The 20,428-nt window shown below is 46.5% G+C and overlaps 1 protein-coding gene across 4 annotated transcripts in view; it reads right to left on the reverse strand.

Moving 5' to 3' along the window:
* The window catches only part of LOC140426151 (dihydropyrimidine dehydrogenase [NADP(+)]-like), a 1,098,238-nt gene that overhangs the window by 559,541 nt on the left and 518,269 nt on the right, over positions 1-20,428 (reverse strand). For all 4 annotated transcript variants that reach the window (XM_072510567.1, XM_072510568.1, XM_072510570.1 and 1 more), the window contains 2 exons: positions 13,159-13,266; positions 11,396-11,565 (listed from right to left, as the gene is read on the reverse strand). In XM_072510567.1, the coding sequence (XP_072366668.1) occupies positions 11,396-11,565; positions 13,159-13,266 (278 nt within the window). The remainder of the gene's footprint in view (positions 1-11,395; positions 11,566-13,158; positions 13,267-20,428) is intronic.

Raw genomic sequence — 20,428 nt, forward strand, 5'->3', positions numbered from 1 at the left:
TCTTTACTCAGAGAGTAGTAAGGGCGTGGAATGCCCTGCCTGCTACAGTAGTGGACTCGCCAACATTAAGGACATTCAAATGGTCATTGGATAGATATATGGACAATAAGGGAATAGTGTAGATGGGCTTTAGAGTGGTTTCACAAGTCGGCGCAACGTCGAGGGCCGAAGGACCTGTACTGCGCTGTAATGTTCTATGCTCTAGAACGGTAGGGATGGCAACTGTGACCATTTTGTTATTTCAAAACCTTTCAGAACTGCTGAGAGGGGCCTCAAGACAGAGGCAACCTCTTTGTTCCTTTGCTGCAATGGCAGGCAGCAATTCTTTCCATGCTGATGGGCCTCCAAGTGATCCACCACCTTGTGAGCCCACATAACTGGATGATGAGCATGTCCTCTCGCCTCTAATTGGGTCAATCCAGGCAAATATCGATGTCGGGTGACTGGACCTGCCACTGTGTGGGGGTTGGGGCACATATTTAACTCTGCCCTGATGGTCCGTGGCAAAGATTCCTGCAAGTTTATGATGCCAGCATGGTTGTTGTTCAGCAACAGAAACTCCAAAGTTCCCCCTCTAGTGTCTGCACAGGTACACGCCACCCAACCCTTCCTGTAAAACCAGACTGACTTTTTCTGAAGGAAAAACTTTCAAAATGAATCATCCATAATTTCAATGAAAATGACAGTCTAGGTATACCGTCTCGTCTATTTCTAAAAGGGGTGTTGTAAATGGCTGTGATATCTGGTTCAGAGACTCTTAAAATTGATAGTTTCCAGCTGGCACGTATACCAGTAATGATGAGATCCAGTCACGGTAGTGTTTGAAAAACACATTTCTGGTCTATTTGAGTTGTTGCAGTTGAAGCAAGTCAGAAAATCCCCGTGCAGACAAATAGTTTGAATTTGTTCTCTTCACAAGTCATGATCACGCAGCCTGATTTCTCTAGGCCGGGCATGGGCATTTCAAGCAGCATAATCCTTCACTTCTGCCTTAGCCGTGTGATTTGTCTTCACAATCTTATCGCTTTACTGGGATGTGACAGCATGAGGTACTGTGATTCTTAATTTGTGATGGAGCATAGTTGTTGCAGTTTCTTCACCCATAGTGCAGTGAGGCGTAGATGGTAGTTATTTACACAGGAATTGCCTGCACTATTACTGCCAAGATAAAGTGTCCAGCTGAGCAGTCTGAACACATGTCTTGATTGCTTTCATGAATCTCTGAGCCCCAGAGCTCGTGGCTGGCCATTATGGAGCAATCTGATTGCATTGAAACCACGTCGCTCTGTAAATTGTTGCCATTCCGAACACGGCAATGGCGATCCGTGCAAGAGTGACTCCCACAGCCGGAAAATCTGGCTTCTTAGACCTGCTGGGAATTAGGACAAATTAGCAACAGCTAACAGTTGGCTTCCTGATGGAAAGTGCTCCCAAAGATCAGCGCCGACTTTATCTGCCACAGATTAGCGAGATTTTTGGAGAGGCAGTGGCGAAGTGGTATTGTCGCTGGACAATAATAATCCACAGACCCAGAGTCACTCTCTGGGGACCCGTGTTCGAATCCCACAGGTGGTGAGATCTGGATTCAATAATCATGCCATGCCTGCAACAGGAGTGGACTCGCCAACATTAGGGGCATTTAAATGGTCATTGGATATACATATGGATGATAAGGGAATAGTGTAAATGGGCTTTAGATTGGGTTCACAGGTCGGCGCAACATCGAGGGCCGAAGGGCCTGTACTGCGCTGTAATTTTTATGTTCTATTAAAAAAATCTGGAATTAAAAGTCTAAAGATGACCATAAAACCATTGTCGATGGCCGTAAAAATAACATCTGGTCCATTAATGTCCTTTAGGGAAGGAAATCTGTCGTCCTTACCCTGTCTGGCCTCCATGTGACTCGAGATCCACAGCAATGTGGCTGACTGGGATGGGCAGTAAATGCTGGCCCAATCAGCGATGCCCAGATCCAATAAATTAATAAAGAGGACAAAATTCTATATGGCGCATGGTGTGGGCTTGTGTGAACAGTTGTCACCTGACAGCAGAAAGATCCTTCATTAGATTCTTCCATTTTAATGTCATCTCTTCTAGCGCTTGTTATATTCCTGAGTCAAATCCAGCCCGGCAGCCAAAGAATCTCAGCCGGTGATTTTGCTCTGAAGGGGGAAAAGCCCATATTGCCCTTTTCCTAACATTAGTTCACATTGATGCTGCTTTCATTCCTTCCGTCAGAAGATTATACCCGTGGTCCCGGAGTTCTTCTTTTCCCCATCAAAACCCATCACTGGGGACTCAAAATCGAAATCTGAGCGGCTGAGAGAGAAAGTAAACCAATTTTGCAAAGGAAGTGGATACAGAACCTCAAAGACTTCAGCTGAAACCCAGAAGGAGCAACTGATTTCTTCAAGAATAAAGGCAAAAATGTGACTAGCTTAAAATAGGATTTGCAGCAGTCAAGAAAGTCGAGGGACCGCACAAAGTAATGTTACAGATCTGCTTGTACTTGATAGAGATAGCAAGTACTGACCAATTAGACTAAGTATTGGATTACATACCAACCTCCATTGTAATTGAAACATAGCACAATGGAGGTTCATGAGGTTCAATGATGCTTCTGCTATAAAAACATCTAACAATGAGTTCTCCATGGCCAGCAGGTACAGTGTAACTGCACGAGGGCTGGTTTAGCTCAGTTTGCTGGTTCGTGATGCAGAGCGAGGCCAGCAGTGCGAGTTCAATTTCCGTACCGGCTGAGGTTATTCATGAAGGCCCCGTCTTCTCAACCTTGACCCTTGCCTGAGGTGTGGTGATCCTCAGGTTAAACCAGTCAGCTCTCCCCCTCAAAGGGGAAAGCAGATGATGTTCGGCTGGGACGATGGCAACTTTACTTTTGGCTGCACAATATAAAACCAAAGGAGATGTAAGTAAAAGGTTTGGGTTGTGAAGAGTTGGTTGTTGTCATCTTTACTCTATTTTTGTAGGATCGCTTTCTTCTGCACCCTTGAAAAATGCAAACAGGATTAACAGACAATATCATGATCGAGCAGACACAAAACCAGAAAATGCTGGACAATCTCAGCAGATCTGACAGCATCTACGGAGAGAGAACGGAGCTAAAGTTTTGAGTCTGGATGACACTTTGTTAAAGCTCCTGACTGAGTATGCTAGATTCTCAATAAATTTGACAAAGAGTCACCCAGACTCAAAACGTCAGCTCCCTTCTCTCTCCACAGATGCTGTCAGACCTGCTGAGATTGTCCAGCATTTTCTGTTTTTGTTACAAATTCCAGCATCCCCAATTTGCTTTTATCATGATCGAGCAGCTATGTTCATCTGAGTCATGGTGAATTGTTAATTTCCTGATATTTGTCAGCAGAAAGTGCTGTTCAGTGTCACAAGATTCAAACCTCAAAGCAACATAGCTACTGTGATTTTGAGTTCTAAAGGTTGGTGGATAAAGCAAGTGGGTCGGGTGGGTGAGGTCAGGGAGTAGGTGAGTAAGTGGTTGAGGTGGCATGTGGGTGAGGTGGAAGGTAGGTAGGGTGGCAAGTGGGTAGAATGACAAGCAGCCGCTGATATGAACAGAAAATGAAAATCTAAAATTGTGGCAATCGCAGCAAAAATATACAAGCCTTTGGCAGCTGGGAGAATCATGCACAGATTTATTGAGAATCTGGCATACTCAGACATGCAAAGTACATGTGTACACTTTCTCAGGGCCTTTCCAATTCAAGGTTTAACCGACATGGTGAAAGGAGTTCATAAGTGAATAAGAACTGCAAACTCATGCCCAGATCTTCCAAGGAGGGGCAATCATTGTCAGATTGTCACACTGCTGGAACATTATCCCAACTCAAAAGCTGCTCCTCACGCCTTCCGTGTTCTTCCATGTCCAGCTTTCCCAGAAATGTGGAGTGCAGTGTCACATGGAGAACTCCATTGCAGCAGAGTAGAGTGAAGGGGAAACGAAGGCAAGCCCATTTTTACAGCACCAGCTACTAGATGGTAAAGGTCCAGTCTGAAGGTTAAGGAGTGGCTGAATGGGTGAGTGGTTAATTGAGTGAATGTGTAGGTGGGTAAAGTAAGTGGGTCGGGTGGGTGAGGTAATAGAGTAGTTGAGCATGTGCTTGAGATGATATGTGGGTGAGGTGGAAGATAGGTAGGGTGGCAAATGGGTAGGATGATAGGTCGGTGGGTAGGGTGGCAGATAGATAGGATGGCGGGTGGATAGGGCGGTAAGTGTGTGAGGTGGTAAATGGATTGCGTAGAAGATGAGCGAGGGTGGTAGGTATAGAGAGTGTTGGGCGAGTTCGTAGGTGGATGATGTGGTAGGTGGGTGAGGATGGTAGGTGGGTGAGGATGGTGGTCCAGTCGAATGTGGGGAGGTGGGGGGGGGGGAAATCAGTGTGAATAATTGGTGTCAGTATTCTGAGATGGTCCTTCTATCTTGGGCTCTAGGGGTGGTACTTGTTTCGTAGACAGGCTGTAATCATACTCTAGTATCTGCTTAACACTTGTTCATTAGTACTACTTCTAAACAGGTTATAGGGTAGGCATGCTGCTCCTCGGCATGGTGTTCCAACCTCTCTCCAGTCTAACACATCACTGAATGATGTCAGTGGTACACTGCCATTTATGTCATACATTAGCATATCCCATCTGTTAACCCTTTACACTTCACCCCCCTCAAGAATACTGGGCGCTATTCTCCCTCCCCCCCACGCCGGGTGGGGGAATCGGCGGGGCTCCATGCGAATCGCGCCACGCTGCCCCGACCCCCGCACGCGATTCTCCCACCCCCCCGGAAACCAGCAGCGCGCAATTCGCCCGGGCCGCTCGGAGAACCTGCGAGCGGCGATTCTCCGGCACGGATGGGCTGAGCGGCCGATACGACACAACAGGTTTCCGCCGGCGCCGTCCACCCCTGGTCGCTGCCGGCAGGAACTCTGCGGGAATGCTGTGGGGGAGGCCTGTGGGGGAGAGAGGGGAGCTCCTTCACCGGGGTGGCCTCCAATGGGATCTGGCCCGCGATCGGGGTCCAGTATTCGGCGGGCCGGCCTCTCCCCCCCCCGGGCCTACCTTCTTCCGTGCGCGGCCCCAGAACACCGGCGCCATGTTGGTGAGGGGCCGGCGTGCGTAAGACGTTCCCCGCGCAAGCGCAGGATGGTGCGGCCTAACTGCGCACGCGCGGGTTGGCACAGCGGTAAGGACGCTGGAGCGGCGTGAACTGCTCCAGCGCCGTGCTGGCCCCCTGTGGGAGCCAGAATAGGTCGTGCCCGGGCCCTGTTCGCGCCGTCGTGAAACGCGACGGCGTTCACGACGCTGCAAACACTTGGCCTCCATATCGGAGAATTGCCCCCTCTATCTTACTTTCAACAACAACATGAAACTTTGGCCGGGACTTTCCGACCCTGCCATGTCAGGACAGGCCAATGTGGATTCAGTGGGCCAGCCCATTGACTTTTGTCAGGATTGGAAGAACCCAGCGATGGACAAGCCAGAAAATCTCTGCCTATATCTTTAATTACTTAATATTGCATTTCCGGAACTCCTTTTTTACAGCTACAGATTCTACACAAATCCAACTCCTACTCTTCCCCTCGCCAAGCCCTGGGGGATTTAATCTCCCACAGTATTCTCGGCCCTGAGGGGAGACATCTTGGAAACATGGAGGTTTCCTTCTGCCTCGAATGGGGCATCACCATCTGCAAAATTGGACAGCACTTTAGCAGCACTTCTGGGAAGCAGAGGGTAGGTTGCAGCATAATTAATCTGCACGCATAATGAAGACTTTCAACAAAAGACTGATCCAAGAGAGAAACCTAAAGAGCGTCGACCTTTGGATCCTCTGGGACTAGGAGAGAAAAACTGATGACACTCCTGAGGAACTTGCTGTTGAAGCGAAGCACACAGAGAAAGACCTTCAGACAGGGAATGATTAATTCCAGGGAAGACTGTAATTGATATATCATTTGCCACAGCATCAAAAAGTGAAAAAGTATTGATGATCAAAGATTTCAATTAAATTAATGATGAAGGGAAAAAAAATGACAATTCCTATAAGCCTTTCAGGAAAAGGTGGAGAGATGATTTCCCAATAATGTTTCGGGAGGTCTGTCTACACTCGAGGTAAGAGAGCCACACTTCTCTTTGTATGAGGTTGCTCCACTGTGGGCAATGGGAAAAATTGCTGCGACGATGGAGACACGACGGCTTCATCATTTGCAATGAGTGTAATTTCCTGCCCACAATTATCTCAGGGAGAAGATTTCTGCACAAGGTTCTGCAGCTTCAGAAGTGCTAAAGATTCTGCCGCAATGTCTGGGCTGAGCTCCAGCTTTGGAGTGAAGAAGACTTTCAGCTGGAACGGGTGTCAATTGACTTTCATGCGTCCATCAACTTGAAGGATGAATCATCCTCTAGGACCTCTATGTCTTACAGATCACTCAGTGCTGCAAGAGATTCTTCCTCCTCACTCTCTAAGAACAGCCAATTCAGGTCCAGCAGGTCTCCATGGGGATGGTCACGATCTGCTGCAGTGCCATCTGTATTCTCCACTTCTGACCTTAATTCGTGAAGAACTGAGAGACTCAGAACTCTAATCTCCACCAGGGGCCTAGTGGTTGGTGCCTGTGAAAGACAGCAACTCGCTGCTGACTGAATAAATTCCTCAACTGCTGTAGTCTGAAGGTCCGCTGCTCTAGGTAAAAGGTTGAAGATTCCATGAAAGACAGTGAGTCATTCCCAATGGTGGGCACATCTGTTTTTTCTAGGATTCCCAGACGTTCATGAAGCACTTCATGAGGATTTATGCTGATTGTGAAGAACATTGATGGAATCAACAATCTGTCGCCCCTTGTAGTGAAGTGGAACAATTATTTTGCATTTAATTCAAAGGTTTATGTCACCCGGACCTTGTAATTTGATGTCTGATGGATGAAGGTTCATTGTCTGAAGCTTGTAGAGATCATCTGCTAATGTGGTTAACAGCAACTTCAGAGCAGTATAAATGTCGGTATCAAAGCTTTGATCATGGATTCTCACAGACCAATACTTCCCTTAGTAACTCTGTAGTTTCACCTTTATCTTGATTCCCATCTCTTGAATATTTTCTTGTCTTTTACCTGGCTTAAAATTGTGGATTTGCAGAAACACTTGGAATGCCCAGTTTTGGCACACTTAGAAGCATTTTGCACCCCTTGCTGGGCAGTCCTAGGGTCTAAACTGGATTTTCACGCGACAATGAAAGCATCTCAAAATGGCTGCCGGCATGGTATTTCCTACTCTTTCACCTGGTTTGATGGACTTTCTTGTGGGTGGAGCCACTGCTTGTGGGCCTACCCAGTCAATGGTGTCATGCGAAGCCTTGGAGTTGCACCAAACTAGAGCGGTTTCTTTCTCAGAGTTGAGCCTATCTCCTGACCCAGACCAAATCAATTACTAAGTTTCGCTTCGGGCTAAAGGCTTTAGGAATGGTATCAAAGTCCACGGTGGACTCTTCCAACCCCTAACTTACGAGAATATCATCTGCTACTGGACCTATGGCATAAAGAAAGGAACAAACTTGAAGTTTTTGCCCTTTTTGTGAAGGCCCGGTGCTGCTCAATACCAGAGAAAATGGCGTTTCCATGACTCCCACTGCTGGCTTCTTTTCAGGCCCTGAGGAAGTCAAATGGGTGGGGTAAGGCAAGGACTGCACACCAGGGATGGTCATCATTATCTCTGTCAAGTGTGCCTCTTCCTCCCGTCAATTTGCTACGAGCTGCTTTCAAGGTGTTCTTTACTCTGTGGTTCCTTCGGTAACAACAATGTATTTTTCTTTACATTAATGCCTCCACTGCAGCCTGAGATGGTCCTTCTATCTTGGACTCCAGGTGTGGTACTTGGTTTTAACAGGCTGTCGACATACTCTGATACATGTTTAATACTTATTTGTTAGCACATCTAAACAGGTTACAGAGTAGGCACGTTGCTCCTAGGCATGGTGTTTCGACCTCCCCATGACTGACTGATGTCCGTGCTACATCATCATCTACATCGTATATTAGCATATCCCATCTAATAACCCCTTATACTACAGTCAGTTATGTAGTTACCCAGGAGTTAGACTACCTTTTTCTCCAACATTTCCTGGGTAACTACCCAGTCAGTAGATTGGAACTGTCCCAAGTCTCTCCGACTCTAACTGAGAGTCAGAGACATTAGCGGAGGGTCCTGGGAACAGGGGAATTGCCCTGTCGGAAGGTGAAACTTCCTGGGCATGTTCGTCAGTGTGTTAGGAAATCCACAGGGTCGCAGCGCACATTTCAGTTGTACGTCCAGGATACGGCGATTCAGAGACTGGATGATTTTGGTCCCATTTACTTTTATCGAATTTTCATTACATTTATAATCTTCTGTTGGCAAAACTTCCTTTCTGTGAGATGAGTGGGCCTTATTTTGTTCATTGTGCATTTTGTTATTGGTTACTTTTGTGGCTGATAAATTAGAAGTGACAATAAGAGGATTTCATGGTATTGTCAATAGTCTAATTTCATTATTTATTACTTTAAATCTTATTCAGCAGTAGCACTCGGTATATGGAAATATAGGAAATTGTAGCTCTGGGCAAATGGCTGTCAGATTAAAATAATAAAGCTGAAGTTTTATACACAGACCAATTGTCGAAAATACTCTACATCAAATCATTTGTCTCTGATCAATTCTTCACTGGCTTTGTTCAATGGATGCTTATAATATGTAAATTGCTCATCCTCCAAAGGGATAATTATTGTGCCACATTCTTATAAATGCTGGTGTTAAAAAAATTGAATTACATTATCGAGATCAATAGCTTCCCCGTCAAATTGTCCTTCAGCCAGATGGTTATCAGAAGTAGATATTTTTAACAAGTTATCGAATATGGAAGCAAATTAGTTCTAATACAATTGTAAGAATGAAACAAGCCATTGCAAATGATATGAGACTATCCTTTTTCAAAAAGAACATTTTCGGTGTGTAATGAATTACCATATATAAGTGTCCTGTGCATGTTATTATTTTCTTTATAAAGCTCAGTTCCATATTATTCTCTTTCCAGTACAACTTTACTTCCATACAGTAACATACAGCTAATGCTTGTGACTCTCCTCCCTTTTCAATCAATGTTTGTTCAACTGCAAGGTAGAAGTGAAATCAATTCCCAGGTCCCTACCAATATCATGGGGCACAATTTAACGGGAAAAAAAAATCAGAGACCGCCTTTGGACACGTTTAAAGGGGTGTTTCTCTATGACTAGCGTTGAGAAATACCCCGCTATTCAACAACATTTCGCTGTTTTTTTTGTCTTCGGCAAAGAACGTCTCGTCGAGTTCAGCTTGCAGGAAGAGTACTCGAGGATTGGGGCACCATTTTTAAAGGTAGCCCCGATCTTTTGACCCCCCCCCCCTTATACGCAACGTACCTCTTCCAGGATCAACCTCACCCCACATCTTAAGGGCAAGACACCCCAGGCCCGACCACTGGTATGGACATCCTGGCACCTGGACACATTGCGAGTGCCAGCCTGGCACCTTGGCAGTGCACCTGCCAGCCTGGTGGTGCCACCTGGGCACTCTGGCAATAGCATTGCCAGGGTGCCTGGTTGGAAGTGTCAAGGTGCCAGAGTGCCAGCAGGTGTGCCAGGGTACCATCCTGCACAGAGCCCGACCCCCACGGGTCTTCAGTGGCCTGGGAGACCTCGCCCAGGTGCCGCTACGACTGGTTCATGTCTTTGCGGACAAGAAATAAACGACGCCCGGTCTAGGCCTTGCTGATGAGGCGGTTAGTTCCCGGGCCCTGGGAGAATATGGCGCAGACATATTTAAATGAGCCCAATGGCTTATTTAAATATGCTGATCTGGATCTTGCCCAGTGAGGGCGAGATCCAGATTGCAAAGTCTCGGGAGGTTTGATTGAATTTAGCGAGATATCTCCAGTGTCACAAATCCATTCATCGACCTCGTCGCGACCCCAAGTCGGGTGTGGTGAGGCCAGTAAATCCTGACCATGACTTCTGGGGCTTCAAAGCAAGGCACCAATTGACTTGTTCTATAATTGTTTCTCCCAAAAGAAAAATACCTCATCATAATGGTCCACAGGAGAAGAAATGATTTATGATCCTAAAGTACTTTTCACCTTTTGGTCCCAGTGGCAGTTGACCAAATATTGACGATGTTATGAATTGGGTTGGCAGTGGTTATCAAGGTTGACAGCCTGCATCATGGCAGCAGAGCGCTGTTGCTAATAATATTGATTTCCTCCACTCCAATGTTTCGAATAGTTTGATTGCCTAACAGTATATTGATTCATGTGCTATTGTTTTATTTCATATCATTCATGGGGAGAAAGAGAGCTAGCACTGAGAGCATCCATGGAGATAATAGAAACATATAATAAAAAAATAATCAGACTATGCTTGAATAACCATGTCCAGTTTTTATCCGACGTTCATTGAAAGGAGTTCAAGGGGTAAAAAGAACATTAGTAGGTCATGAATAAATGGACATATTGGGACAAGGCAAGGGTGCAGGAAAGGCTGAAGGTGAACACACAGTCAGTGTTTGTAACTGTGAAACATTAGTGAGTGGCTATTAAGAAATTATCTCCGGTGAACTGAGAACTGTGCCACTTGATGCAGGTCGGAGCCAAGGGAAGTCCTGATTGCATCACAAAGCCTTGTAACACAACACTTGTAAGGGATGGTGTGCAAGGCAGCTGCAGAAATCGCCAAGACAAGACAGGACCCAGTGGCTCCAGGTGCTTGAAGGATTTGTGTTGTTCTGGTGGGCTCTCACTGAAATTATCGTGAATGTTTGCCAAAGCAGCAGAACAGTTTCACTGTACCTCAAAATAGGTAGGATGGGTCTCGCAGAACAATTAATTTGGAAGGCACATCTTGTAATAAAAACTATTGCATCTAAATTCGACTTAAAGTGTTTCATTAAAATACACTTTTTGCAGTTCTTGTGATCATAGACTTCTGTTTTAATTTAGATATTTCTTACTGTTAAGTTAAATTTAAGAATGCAGTAATTGTTTACAACCATAAGTTTTATGACAGTGACAAATAATTAAATATAAAATGGCCACGTTCATTCATAAGACAATATGTCATTAAGCTAGCTGCATTTTACCTACTTTCTGTCTTATGAAAACTTCTTGTCATGCCTAATAAATGTTATTAGGAATTAGGAATGTCAAATCTGGAATACAGCTGTTATACAAACAACAAGTAAATTGTCTAATGTTGAGCCTGAGATATTGAGTGACAGGACACACAACTTAATAGATTGATACCTTGCAATCTATGCTCCATCTGGCAAGCCCAATTGTATTAAATCCTGAGTGTTAAATCTTGTTGACTATTACCTCCTCTGGGACAGCCCTGATATTGGTAAATCCTTTTCTAAAAACCACAAACACACGGCGAGCTCCACAGCGTAATGCAGATGTAGCACAGTCGAAGGCAGTGTCTCCAGCACCAAGTATAAGAGCTGTGCCATGTAATGATGGCAGACTAGACTGACAGGCGCACATCCCTGGGAGGAGAAGAAAACAAGCATTTTCTTAGAAATGTGCTATTTACACCAAGCATCACAAAAAGGCACAGGGAGGTATTTATAGCAATCTAAAATTGCACAACAGAGAGTAGAGATGAGACATATTACTATCAAATTATTCTGTTTCATTGCAGGGTATTTTTATTCCTTTTTAAAATGTATTCATATACATAATTTCACACCCAGCACCCTCAGCAAAGAGGTCTATTATTTTATCTTCTCTGGATGACTGCAGGCTACATTGAATGGTTCAGATTTCAGCGTCAGATATCACATACATTACAGTGAGGCAATCAAAACTCTCAAAATCTAAATAAATCAGAAAAATACTATTAGTCTGTGATCATAATGTCTTTTTACTATGCGATCATGCATTTAGTTAGCCTTAATGTTTTGAGAACGTTGTCATTACACTATTAAACTGAATTTTGGGAATCTTATTTTTTTATTAAGACTATACATCATTAAGATTAAGCAGTATATATTTCTATACATATAAATAGATTTGTTAGAATGTGCAAACAAGTCTGACAAATCATAGGTTAACAAGACATTACAGGTTATAACAGTTGTCAATATAAAAGTTCATGCTATGAACACTTCCATTATAAAATAATGAAAGGATAAATAGCATTTGTATGCTGCATAAAGAAAATTCAAAATAGCTGATTGCAAAATTACAAAACACTTAGGGCGGGATTTCCATTGCCCGACGACGATATTGTAATCAGCGATCAGGTGGAGAATCCCTTTTGACGCCGAAATCAGGGGCTGGACCTATTTTCGGATGCTCCCCCCCCCCCTCCAAAACAGCGTAATCGGGAGGACGACGCACGCCATGGGAAGGGCCTCAGGATGTCACCTGAGGGCCCTCTCCCGATGCTCCCCTCTGATGGGCCAACTTTCCGATGGCGCGGGGCACCTGTGTTCTGAGTTTTCGTCAACCTCGTGTGGCGGCTGCGGACTGTGTCCAGCGCTGCCACAATTGGGGGGGGGGTGGAGCCCTTCTGCTGGTCAGGGGGCTGAGGGAACTGGTGGGGGGTGGTGAGGGAGGGTACAGGGGGCACTATTTGGCAGGCCGGGTCCTCGCGTGACCGACGCCATGTTTACGGCGCGACCGCTGCAGGTCATCGGCGTGCTCATGCACGGCCACGGACCAGGCAATTCTCCGGCCGTTTATGTCAGGAACACCAGGAGTTTTACGTTGCGCGGCTGCTAGTTCTCCACCAGATGCAGCCTCGGTGAGGGGGCAGCGCTAGCTTTTTCATCGTAAAACTAGACACTTTCTCCGGACATAGTCTCAAAATCGTAGAATCCAGCCCATCAATAATTGTTTTGGGCTGGAATTCTCCGTCCATTCACTCCGGTGGGATTCATTCACTGGCAAAGGTAGCGGAGCCAACTCGGAGAATCCCGGCCATTATGTTTCCCACCTAAGAAGCAGTGCTCCAATTTCTTTTAAAGCCAACTTATTTTAATTCAATTATTTCAATAAAATTAATTGTGAGCAGGCCTCCCTACAAGCGAAGCAAATGATGCAGTATTTAAATAAAATTAAACAGAAAATTCTACCTGGCTTGCTGGCTTTTGAAACAAGAGGCAGGAAATCCTTGGATGTGTAGAAACCATGTTCCACTGTTAAGCCTTCAAAGATGTGATCTCTCTTTGGCTCTGGTAAACCTGTTGAAACACAGATCGCTCCATGAAATGACAACCCACCAAGAATGAGATCTGCGGAGCCCTCTGCAATTTTGGAACAAACAGAATTATTTTGTGATCCTTCATGCCTTGCAGATGTTGAAAATGCCAGTGGCACGGCATTCGCACAAGCCATTTCCTTTAATAAAAAGAGATACTTTATCTAAAACGACCTTTGTTGATGAAGACCTTTGTGTTTCCAAATTTGTGAAGAAATATCACATCAAAAAATGATAGCAAAAGAACACATCATGTGTATGTTGAAAGCCAGTTCTTTCCTGTAATTACATGCAGCATAATACCAGTTATAATGCCATCTATTAGACGTGGGAAACTGATTCTGAATCTGACATCAGAGTCCGACATGAGATTTCTAAAGCGATTATTTTACAGATACACCCCACAGGAGGTGAACTCCATCGTGAGCCAAGCCCAAACGGCAAGGCATTCGTTGAATGGGGCCTCAGGTTACTTGGTTTCCTTCCTTTCTAGAGTCAGGTCAGGATTTAATTCCAGAGTTCCATCAAGTAATGTCATTGCACGCACTCCCGTTTTGCAAATTATTAAGCATGACTCAACCCACCAAGCTCATGCATTTCCAGGAAGCATTTTACTTCTGACTTTACATGACATGCGCCTAATGAGCACCTTACTGGTAATCAGATTTGTCTGACTCACGTGGACTTCCGGTCACTGTGATGAACAAAGACAGATTGAGGTGGATGGCTTATTTTATTAAATTACATAGGAGCTTTGTACTGATGGACATCATTTGCAATTAAAAGGAAACCTAGTAACTTATTTTTTTAAAATAAATTTAGAGTGCCCAATTTATTTTTTTCCAATTAAGGGGCAATTTAGTGTGGCCAATCCACCTACCGTGGACATCTTTGGGTTTTGGGGGCGAAACCCACGCAAACACGGGGAGAATGCGCAAAATCCACACGGATAGTGACCCAGAGCTGGGATCGAACCTGATACCTCGGCGCGTGAGGCAGCATTGCTAACCACTGCGCCACCCTGCTGCCCTGAAAACCTAGTAACTCATGAGTTATAATCGTGCTCACTGTGGAAATGCCTGCATGGGAAGTCGGTTGTGATCAGGCCAGCGCTGGAAGGGGTAGATGAGCACTAGCAGCCACAAGCTTTGCGGATGGTTCTCCGGGGTATCCTTCCTGTCCGGGGTCCTCACTGAGGCTGTGGTTTACAGAAGGGTGATTTTGTACCTGTCCTCCAGTCGAAAACTAACTCCTGCTCTCTCTACTCCCCAGGAGATGAAAAAGGCATGGCTAGAGCTGAGAGGGGGTGAGAAGTTGTGCAGTGAGTCAGACGATGTGTCTCCAGTGCTGTCGGTTCATCAGTTACCCCATAAGATCTGGGAAGGTGAGTGACGCGCGGGAACCAGGTAACTAGCCTCTAACTCTGTACACATCAGCATGCACACCAGCTCAGCAGACTGCAGGCCTAGAATGCTCCTTAACATTGGAGAGCGAATGCCCAATTCTATCACTGAGATGTCAGTCACCCTCACATCTGGGATCAAAATGAGAAGGGGGCATTGTTGAGGAGTGCAACAGCTCTGGCCAATGTCATGCTCGAGAGTCGAGGGAAGGAAGCCTACTCATGCTTCATTCTCTCTTCACCTTGCTCACAAGAGAAGGGAGCTCACAATACCTGGGAGGTGTGGGCAGGAGTGGCAGTGCCAGGCCTGCACTTGCTCATGAGGAGTAGGCCTGGACATTGCTGTGGTGTCATTGTGAAAGGCTACGAGCAAAGGTCAGGCTGGAAGCTGAGAAGAGCAGAACTCATTTGATACTCAGTTCTCAGATGAAGGGCATGGAGGAGGCTCCTGCCCATTGTGCATTGTAGCTCATCATCCGTGCTCCTCTCTGGGCTTGGGTGAACTGATGAACCTTCCGAGTTGGTCAGGTTCTCATCAACGCCCTCGTCTTCTTGTGCCTCCTAAAGGGCCTCTAGCGACCCATAGAGTGGAACAGTACAGACATCACCAGCCTCCTCGGTAAGCAAGACTCTGCAGAGCGAGCACTGACGCATCATACCTTTGCAACATCTACCAGCACAGAGACAGTCACCTCTAGCTTAGAACAGGAGCACAGAGTAAGGAATACGTCACAGGTCAGCAGGAAGGGACGCGTAAAACATTATCAGCTGTGGGCAATCCCTCTGTGAGGATGGAAGATAACCTTTACATGTTCATCTGGGCCTCGGTGTCACAAGAAGGGTCATTCAGGAACGTTAGAGGCAGGTGACATCCCTATCTTCAGAGATCCCAGGGGAATTGCAGACCTATGGACCAACAATGGAGGAGCCCATGCATTGTCTGAGCTGCTCCATTGAGTGAGTGGCCACCATCTTGGCAGAGCCACATGCAGCACCATGCTGAGAGGATGCAGAAGCAGCATGCTGGTATGTATGGAAAAAGCGAGACTCTCTGTAACATGGATGGCTCAGTGTCATGGATGACACAGCACAGAAATGTATTGTGTGGATGCCAGCTGCGTCCCAGCCAATGGTTTCATCCAGCATATCAGAGTGGCATGAAAGTGCTGAGGCAGTCAGAGAGACTAATGAGGGCCCCACCCTTCAGGGGACAGCAGCATCATTCCTTCCCTCCTCAGCCCCTCTGACTCAGGACCCGTCCATGCTGCAAGGCTCTGTGACAGAGACTGCCTCTGCAATTGGCAGTGCCATGAGAACCAACCTCCATAACGAGGGTGGAAGCCATGGGCATCTCAGCCGCAAGCTGGTCCAATGATTGGCAGTTATTCCGCAGCGACAGCTGGAACACCTTGTAGCACTGTTAGTTGTACTTGATAGGTCACCTGGCTGAGGTTAGCGCAGTTTCCTTTCCCATTTAATTTGAAGTGTTGCAATAAAATTATTTGATGATATTTATCAGACTTCTGTATGATAATGAACTGCGATGGGCCCTGTAGAGAGGGGAGGGAGAAGGAGCCGGGGAAAAGGGAGGAAAGGAGGGGGTTGGGGAGGGGACCATGTCTTGTAATTTGTTTGTGATGTGGGGCCATGGTTGTGGTGGATACCCCATGCTTCATGTCTGTGGGATTATCCAGGTCTGTGCTAGCTGGTTTAGCACATTGGACTAAACATCTGGCTTGTAATGCAGAACAATGCCAGCAGCGCGGGTTCAATTCCCGTACCGGCCTCCCCGAACAGGCGCTGGAATGTGGCGACGAGGGGCTTTTCACAGTAACTTCATTGAAACCTACTTGTGACAATAAGCGATTATTATTATTATTAGCTGGATCATTTATCTCTCTGATGGAAGTTGAGTTTTTGTAGTCATCTGCCATAGGCCTGGGAGCCCAGAGTAGAAACATTTCTGAATCAGTGTGGTGCTTATGACCATGCCGGCCTGCCGATCACCGTGTGACTTGGCATTGGCAGCCTCCCTCCAATGTGTGACCACTGGGCTCCTCTGCAGGGTCTCCATCAAAGTGCGCTTCCTCCTTGCTGTCCTTCTCCAACGAAGAGTGATGTTCAGTCCCTCCTCCTCATCCAGCTCCAGGCCTCTTGGTACAGTCACATTGTGGAGCATGCAGCAGATGTGACCACAATATGGGACAGGCTGACTGGCTCGTATTGGACAAAGCAACCATGGTCAAAGCAATGGAAGAGCATCTTCAGCATGCCGATGGTCTGCTCAATGCAGGTTCACGTAAGTAGGTGACTCTGGTTGTAGTGCCTCTGCTTCTCCTGTGTCTGGGTATCGAACGGGAGGCTGGAGCCACCTCTTCGATCTCCAGCAGCCACCCACAGAGCCTGGATTTTGGTCTGAAGAAATCTGACACCTGGAACGCGCACAGGATGAAGGAATCATGACAGATGCCCAGGAACTGGGCACATCTACAGGATACCCTTCCTGTTGCCAAAGGCCACTGGACATTCAGTGAATGGAGTGTTTTCTGTTCAGGTATCTGGCTGGTTGGTCTGCTAGTACCTTGACGGCTATGTGGGTGTAACTGAGGCCTCCCTGGACCTGAGAGAATCCACAAACCCCAATGCCCTGAGTACCTGCATAAACCTGTCAATCCCAGAAGAGATATTGCTCTCCCAGCCGCCATCTGTGACGTGCCTGATGTTGTGATGGGTTGCCGACTGAGAGATGCCAGCCAGATCTGCGGCTCATCCCTGAAATGACCCGAATACATTAAGATTCGGGGCAAAGGTGACCTTGAAGGCTGCAGGTTGGGGATTGCCCTGGGGCGTGTGAGCTATCTGGACATTGTGGACCAAAGCGCAAATGTACCAGACGATCTGCCTGGAAAGGTGCAGTCCCTAAAGGCCTAGGGCGTTGTCATTGGCAGGAAGCTGGCTATTGGGTTGTACACACAATATCTTACCCTGTGTTTCTCTGACCACCTGCAGACCAGGTTGATGCCTCTGTTGAAGCTTCTCTTCGCTACTCAATCCAATGCCGTAGTACCTGCTCTCAGTTCCAGCTACTGAGCTGCCAGTGGTTTGCGCAGCAGGCTGCAGTGATATTTATCCCCCCGCCCCCCTGCTTGTCTACTAATTGTCCTGCTCAGATGGATGTCAATGATCCGGTGCCTCTAGTCAAAGAGCGGCAGAAAACTCTTTGAGTGTCTTCAGGGAACATTCTTCCCTCAAAATAGCCCAGATCAATTGTTTGTTTGTCACAGAGATGTAGGGCTGGCTTCTCCACAGCCCCGCTCTGAGATCACGTTCAGCGCAGGGGCGGAGAATCCAATTTGAAGCCGAAATCGGGCCCAGCGCCGGTCCGGCGATTCTCCGGGACACGAGAATCGGCGTGATCGCGGAGTACGCCACGCGGCTGGAGGCCGATTGACAGAGGCTATCCCAGTGATCCTCCGCTCCCGACCGGCCGAGTTCCCGACGGCATGGAACTAACCTGGTATTGATGGTCGGGATGCTGGCGGGGGGGGATCGGATACCGGGGGGGCGGGGGCCTTATAGGCAGCCGGGGGTTAGATCCGCACGGTCTGATGCTCGGGCACGCGGCCAATCGGGGGGGGGGGGTGTCTAATTCTTCTGTCTGCCTCCGCAGTCCGAGTCTGCCATTTGAGCTCGACGCGTCCGCTGGAGGCCACCGCCGTACACATGTACGGACTCAAATCTGGACGTGCGGGGGCCCGTATCCACAGCTAAAGCTGCGTGAATTACTCCAGGTTCCTGCTAGCCCCCTGCAGGGCATTGAATTAGCTGTACATTTTTGTCCAGGAATCTCCAGAGTAAAACTCCAGCGTTTTTACGCCCGTGTGGGGACATCGCCCCATTTTGGGAGAATCCAGCCCTTGGTATTAGGCTGCTGCAAAATGGCCACCACATTTGCTTATTGATTGTGTGTAATATGAGTATTTCTTTTCTCCTGCTGAATGTATCAAACCTTTTCGCAAAAACAAAAGTTGTATAATTGATAAACTCTTTTTGTTTTTATTTTAAATACAGTCGCAATTTGACACAGCAGAATAAAGTGCTCCAGTTACATTTTTAATCTCCCGGTATCATAGGCCTTCTTGTCAAGTGACATTTTATAATTGCCATTCTATACTTTCATTGCCACTTTCAGAAGATTTTAAATTTTGGACAATTAGAGGCAACTGCAAGCTTCACTGATTCTATTTTGCATCAGTCTAACCTCTTGACATGAAAAATAATCGCAACCGCTACATCTGATGCACCACAGGCCCACTTTGATGAAATTGTCCGGGTTAAAAGTTGTACTTCAGCATTTAGCTTCAGATTTCGCATTAGAGATGGTACAATTGTCGTGATTATTTCAAGCTAAATCTCAAAGTTAAATCTTGATAGCTACTAAGAGATAAGTCGGAAATCTCAAGGACAGCAATGCATGCCTACTGCAACACTGAGGAAATGGATACAGAACACCATCAGTAATTAAATATAGTCGACTCTACAGCGCAGGCTTTTGAAACTAGAAATTAGAAACATGATCCATTATTGCACCTACAGTAATTGATTTGAACAATTACAAACCCATGCTTTACAAAGAATAGTTTGTGCACTTTATGGAGATGGCTGATCAGTCCTCCTACATGAGTCAAGCATACTTTTTCTTGTGTTCATGGGTAATCACGCCAGAAGACAAAGCTAAAGAGCAAAGAACAATGAACAAAGAACAATACAGCACAAGAACAGGCCCTTCGGCCCTCCAAGCCTGTACCGGTCATGATACTACCCTTGGTCAAAACCCTCAGCACTTCCTAGTGTCGTATCCCTCTTCACCCATCTTATCCATGCACTTGTCGAGATGCCTTTTGAACGCCATTAATGTATCTGCTCCCACAACCTCCCCTGGCAACGCGTTCCAGGCACTCACCACCCTCTGTGTAGAAAGCCTGCCTCGCAAATCTCTTCTAAACTTTGCCCCAGGGACCTTAAACCTATGCCCCCTGGGGACTGACCCCTCCATCCTGGGAAAGAGTGCCTGCCCATCCACTCTGTCCATGCCCCTCATAATTTTGTAGACCTCTATCAGGTCACCTCTCAACCTCCATCGTTCCAATGAAAACAGTCCGGGTCTATTCAGCCTCTTTGCATAGCTAACACCCTCCATACCAGGCAACATCCTGGTAAACCTCCTCTGCACCCTCTCGAAAGCTTCCACATGCTTGTGGTAGTGTGGCGACCAGACTTGTGCGCAATATTCCAATGGCGGCCTTACCAAGGTTCTATACAGCTATAGTATGACTTGCCAGTTTTTATACTCAATGTCCCGTCCAATGAAGGCAAGCATTCCATAAGCTTTCCAGACTACCATGTCCACTTGTGTTGCCACTTTCAATGATCTGTGGACCTGCACGCCCAGATCTCTCTGACTTTCTATATTCCTAAGAGTTTTGCCATTTACTGTATATTTCCCCTCTATGTTAGACCTACCAAAATGCATTACCTCACATTTGTCTGGTTAAACTCCATTTGCCATTTCTCTGCCCAAGCCTCCAACCTATCTATGTGCTGCTGTATCCTCTGCCAATCCTCAACACTATCTGCCACTCCACCAACCTTGGTATCATCCGCGAACGTACTAATCAGACCAGCTACATTTTCCTCCAATTCGTTTATGTCCACTACAAACAACAGAGGTCACAGCACAGAT

The sequence above is a fragment of the Scyliorhinus torazame genome, chromosome 7, assembly GCF_047496885.1.
Source record: "Scyliorhinus torazame isolate Kashiwa2021f chromosome 7, sScyTor2.1, whole genome shotgun sequence".
NCBI lineage: Eukaryota > Metazoa > Chordata > Chondrichthyes > Carcharhiniformes > Scyliorhinidae > Scyliorhinus > Scyliorhinus torazame.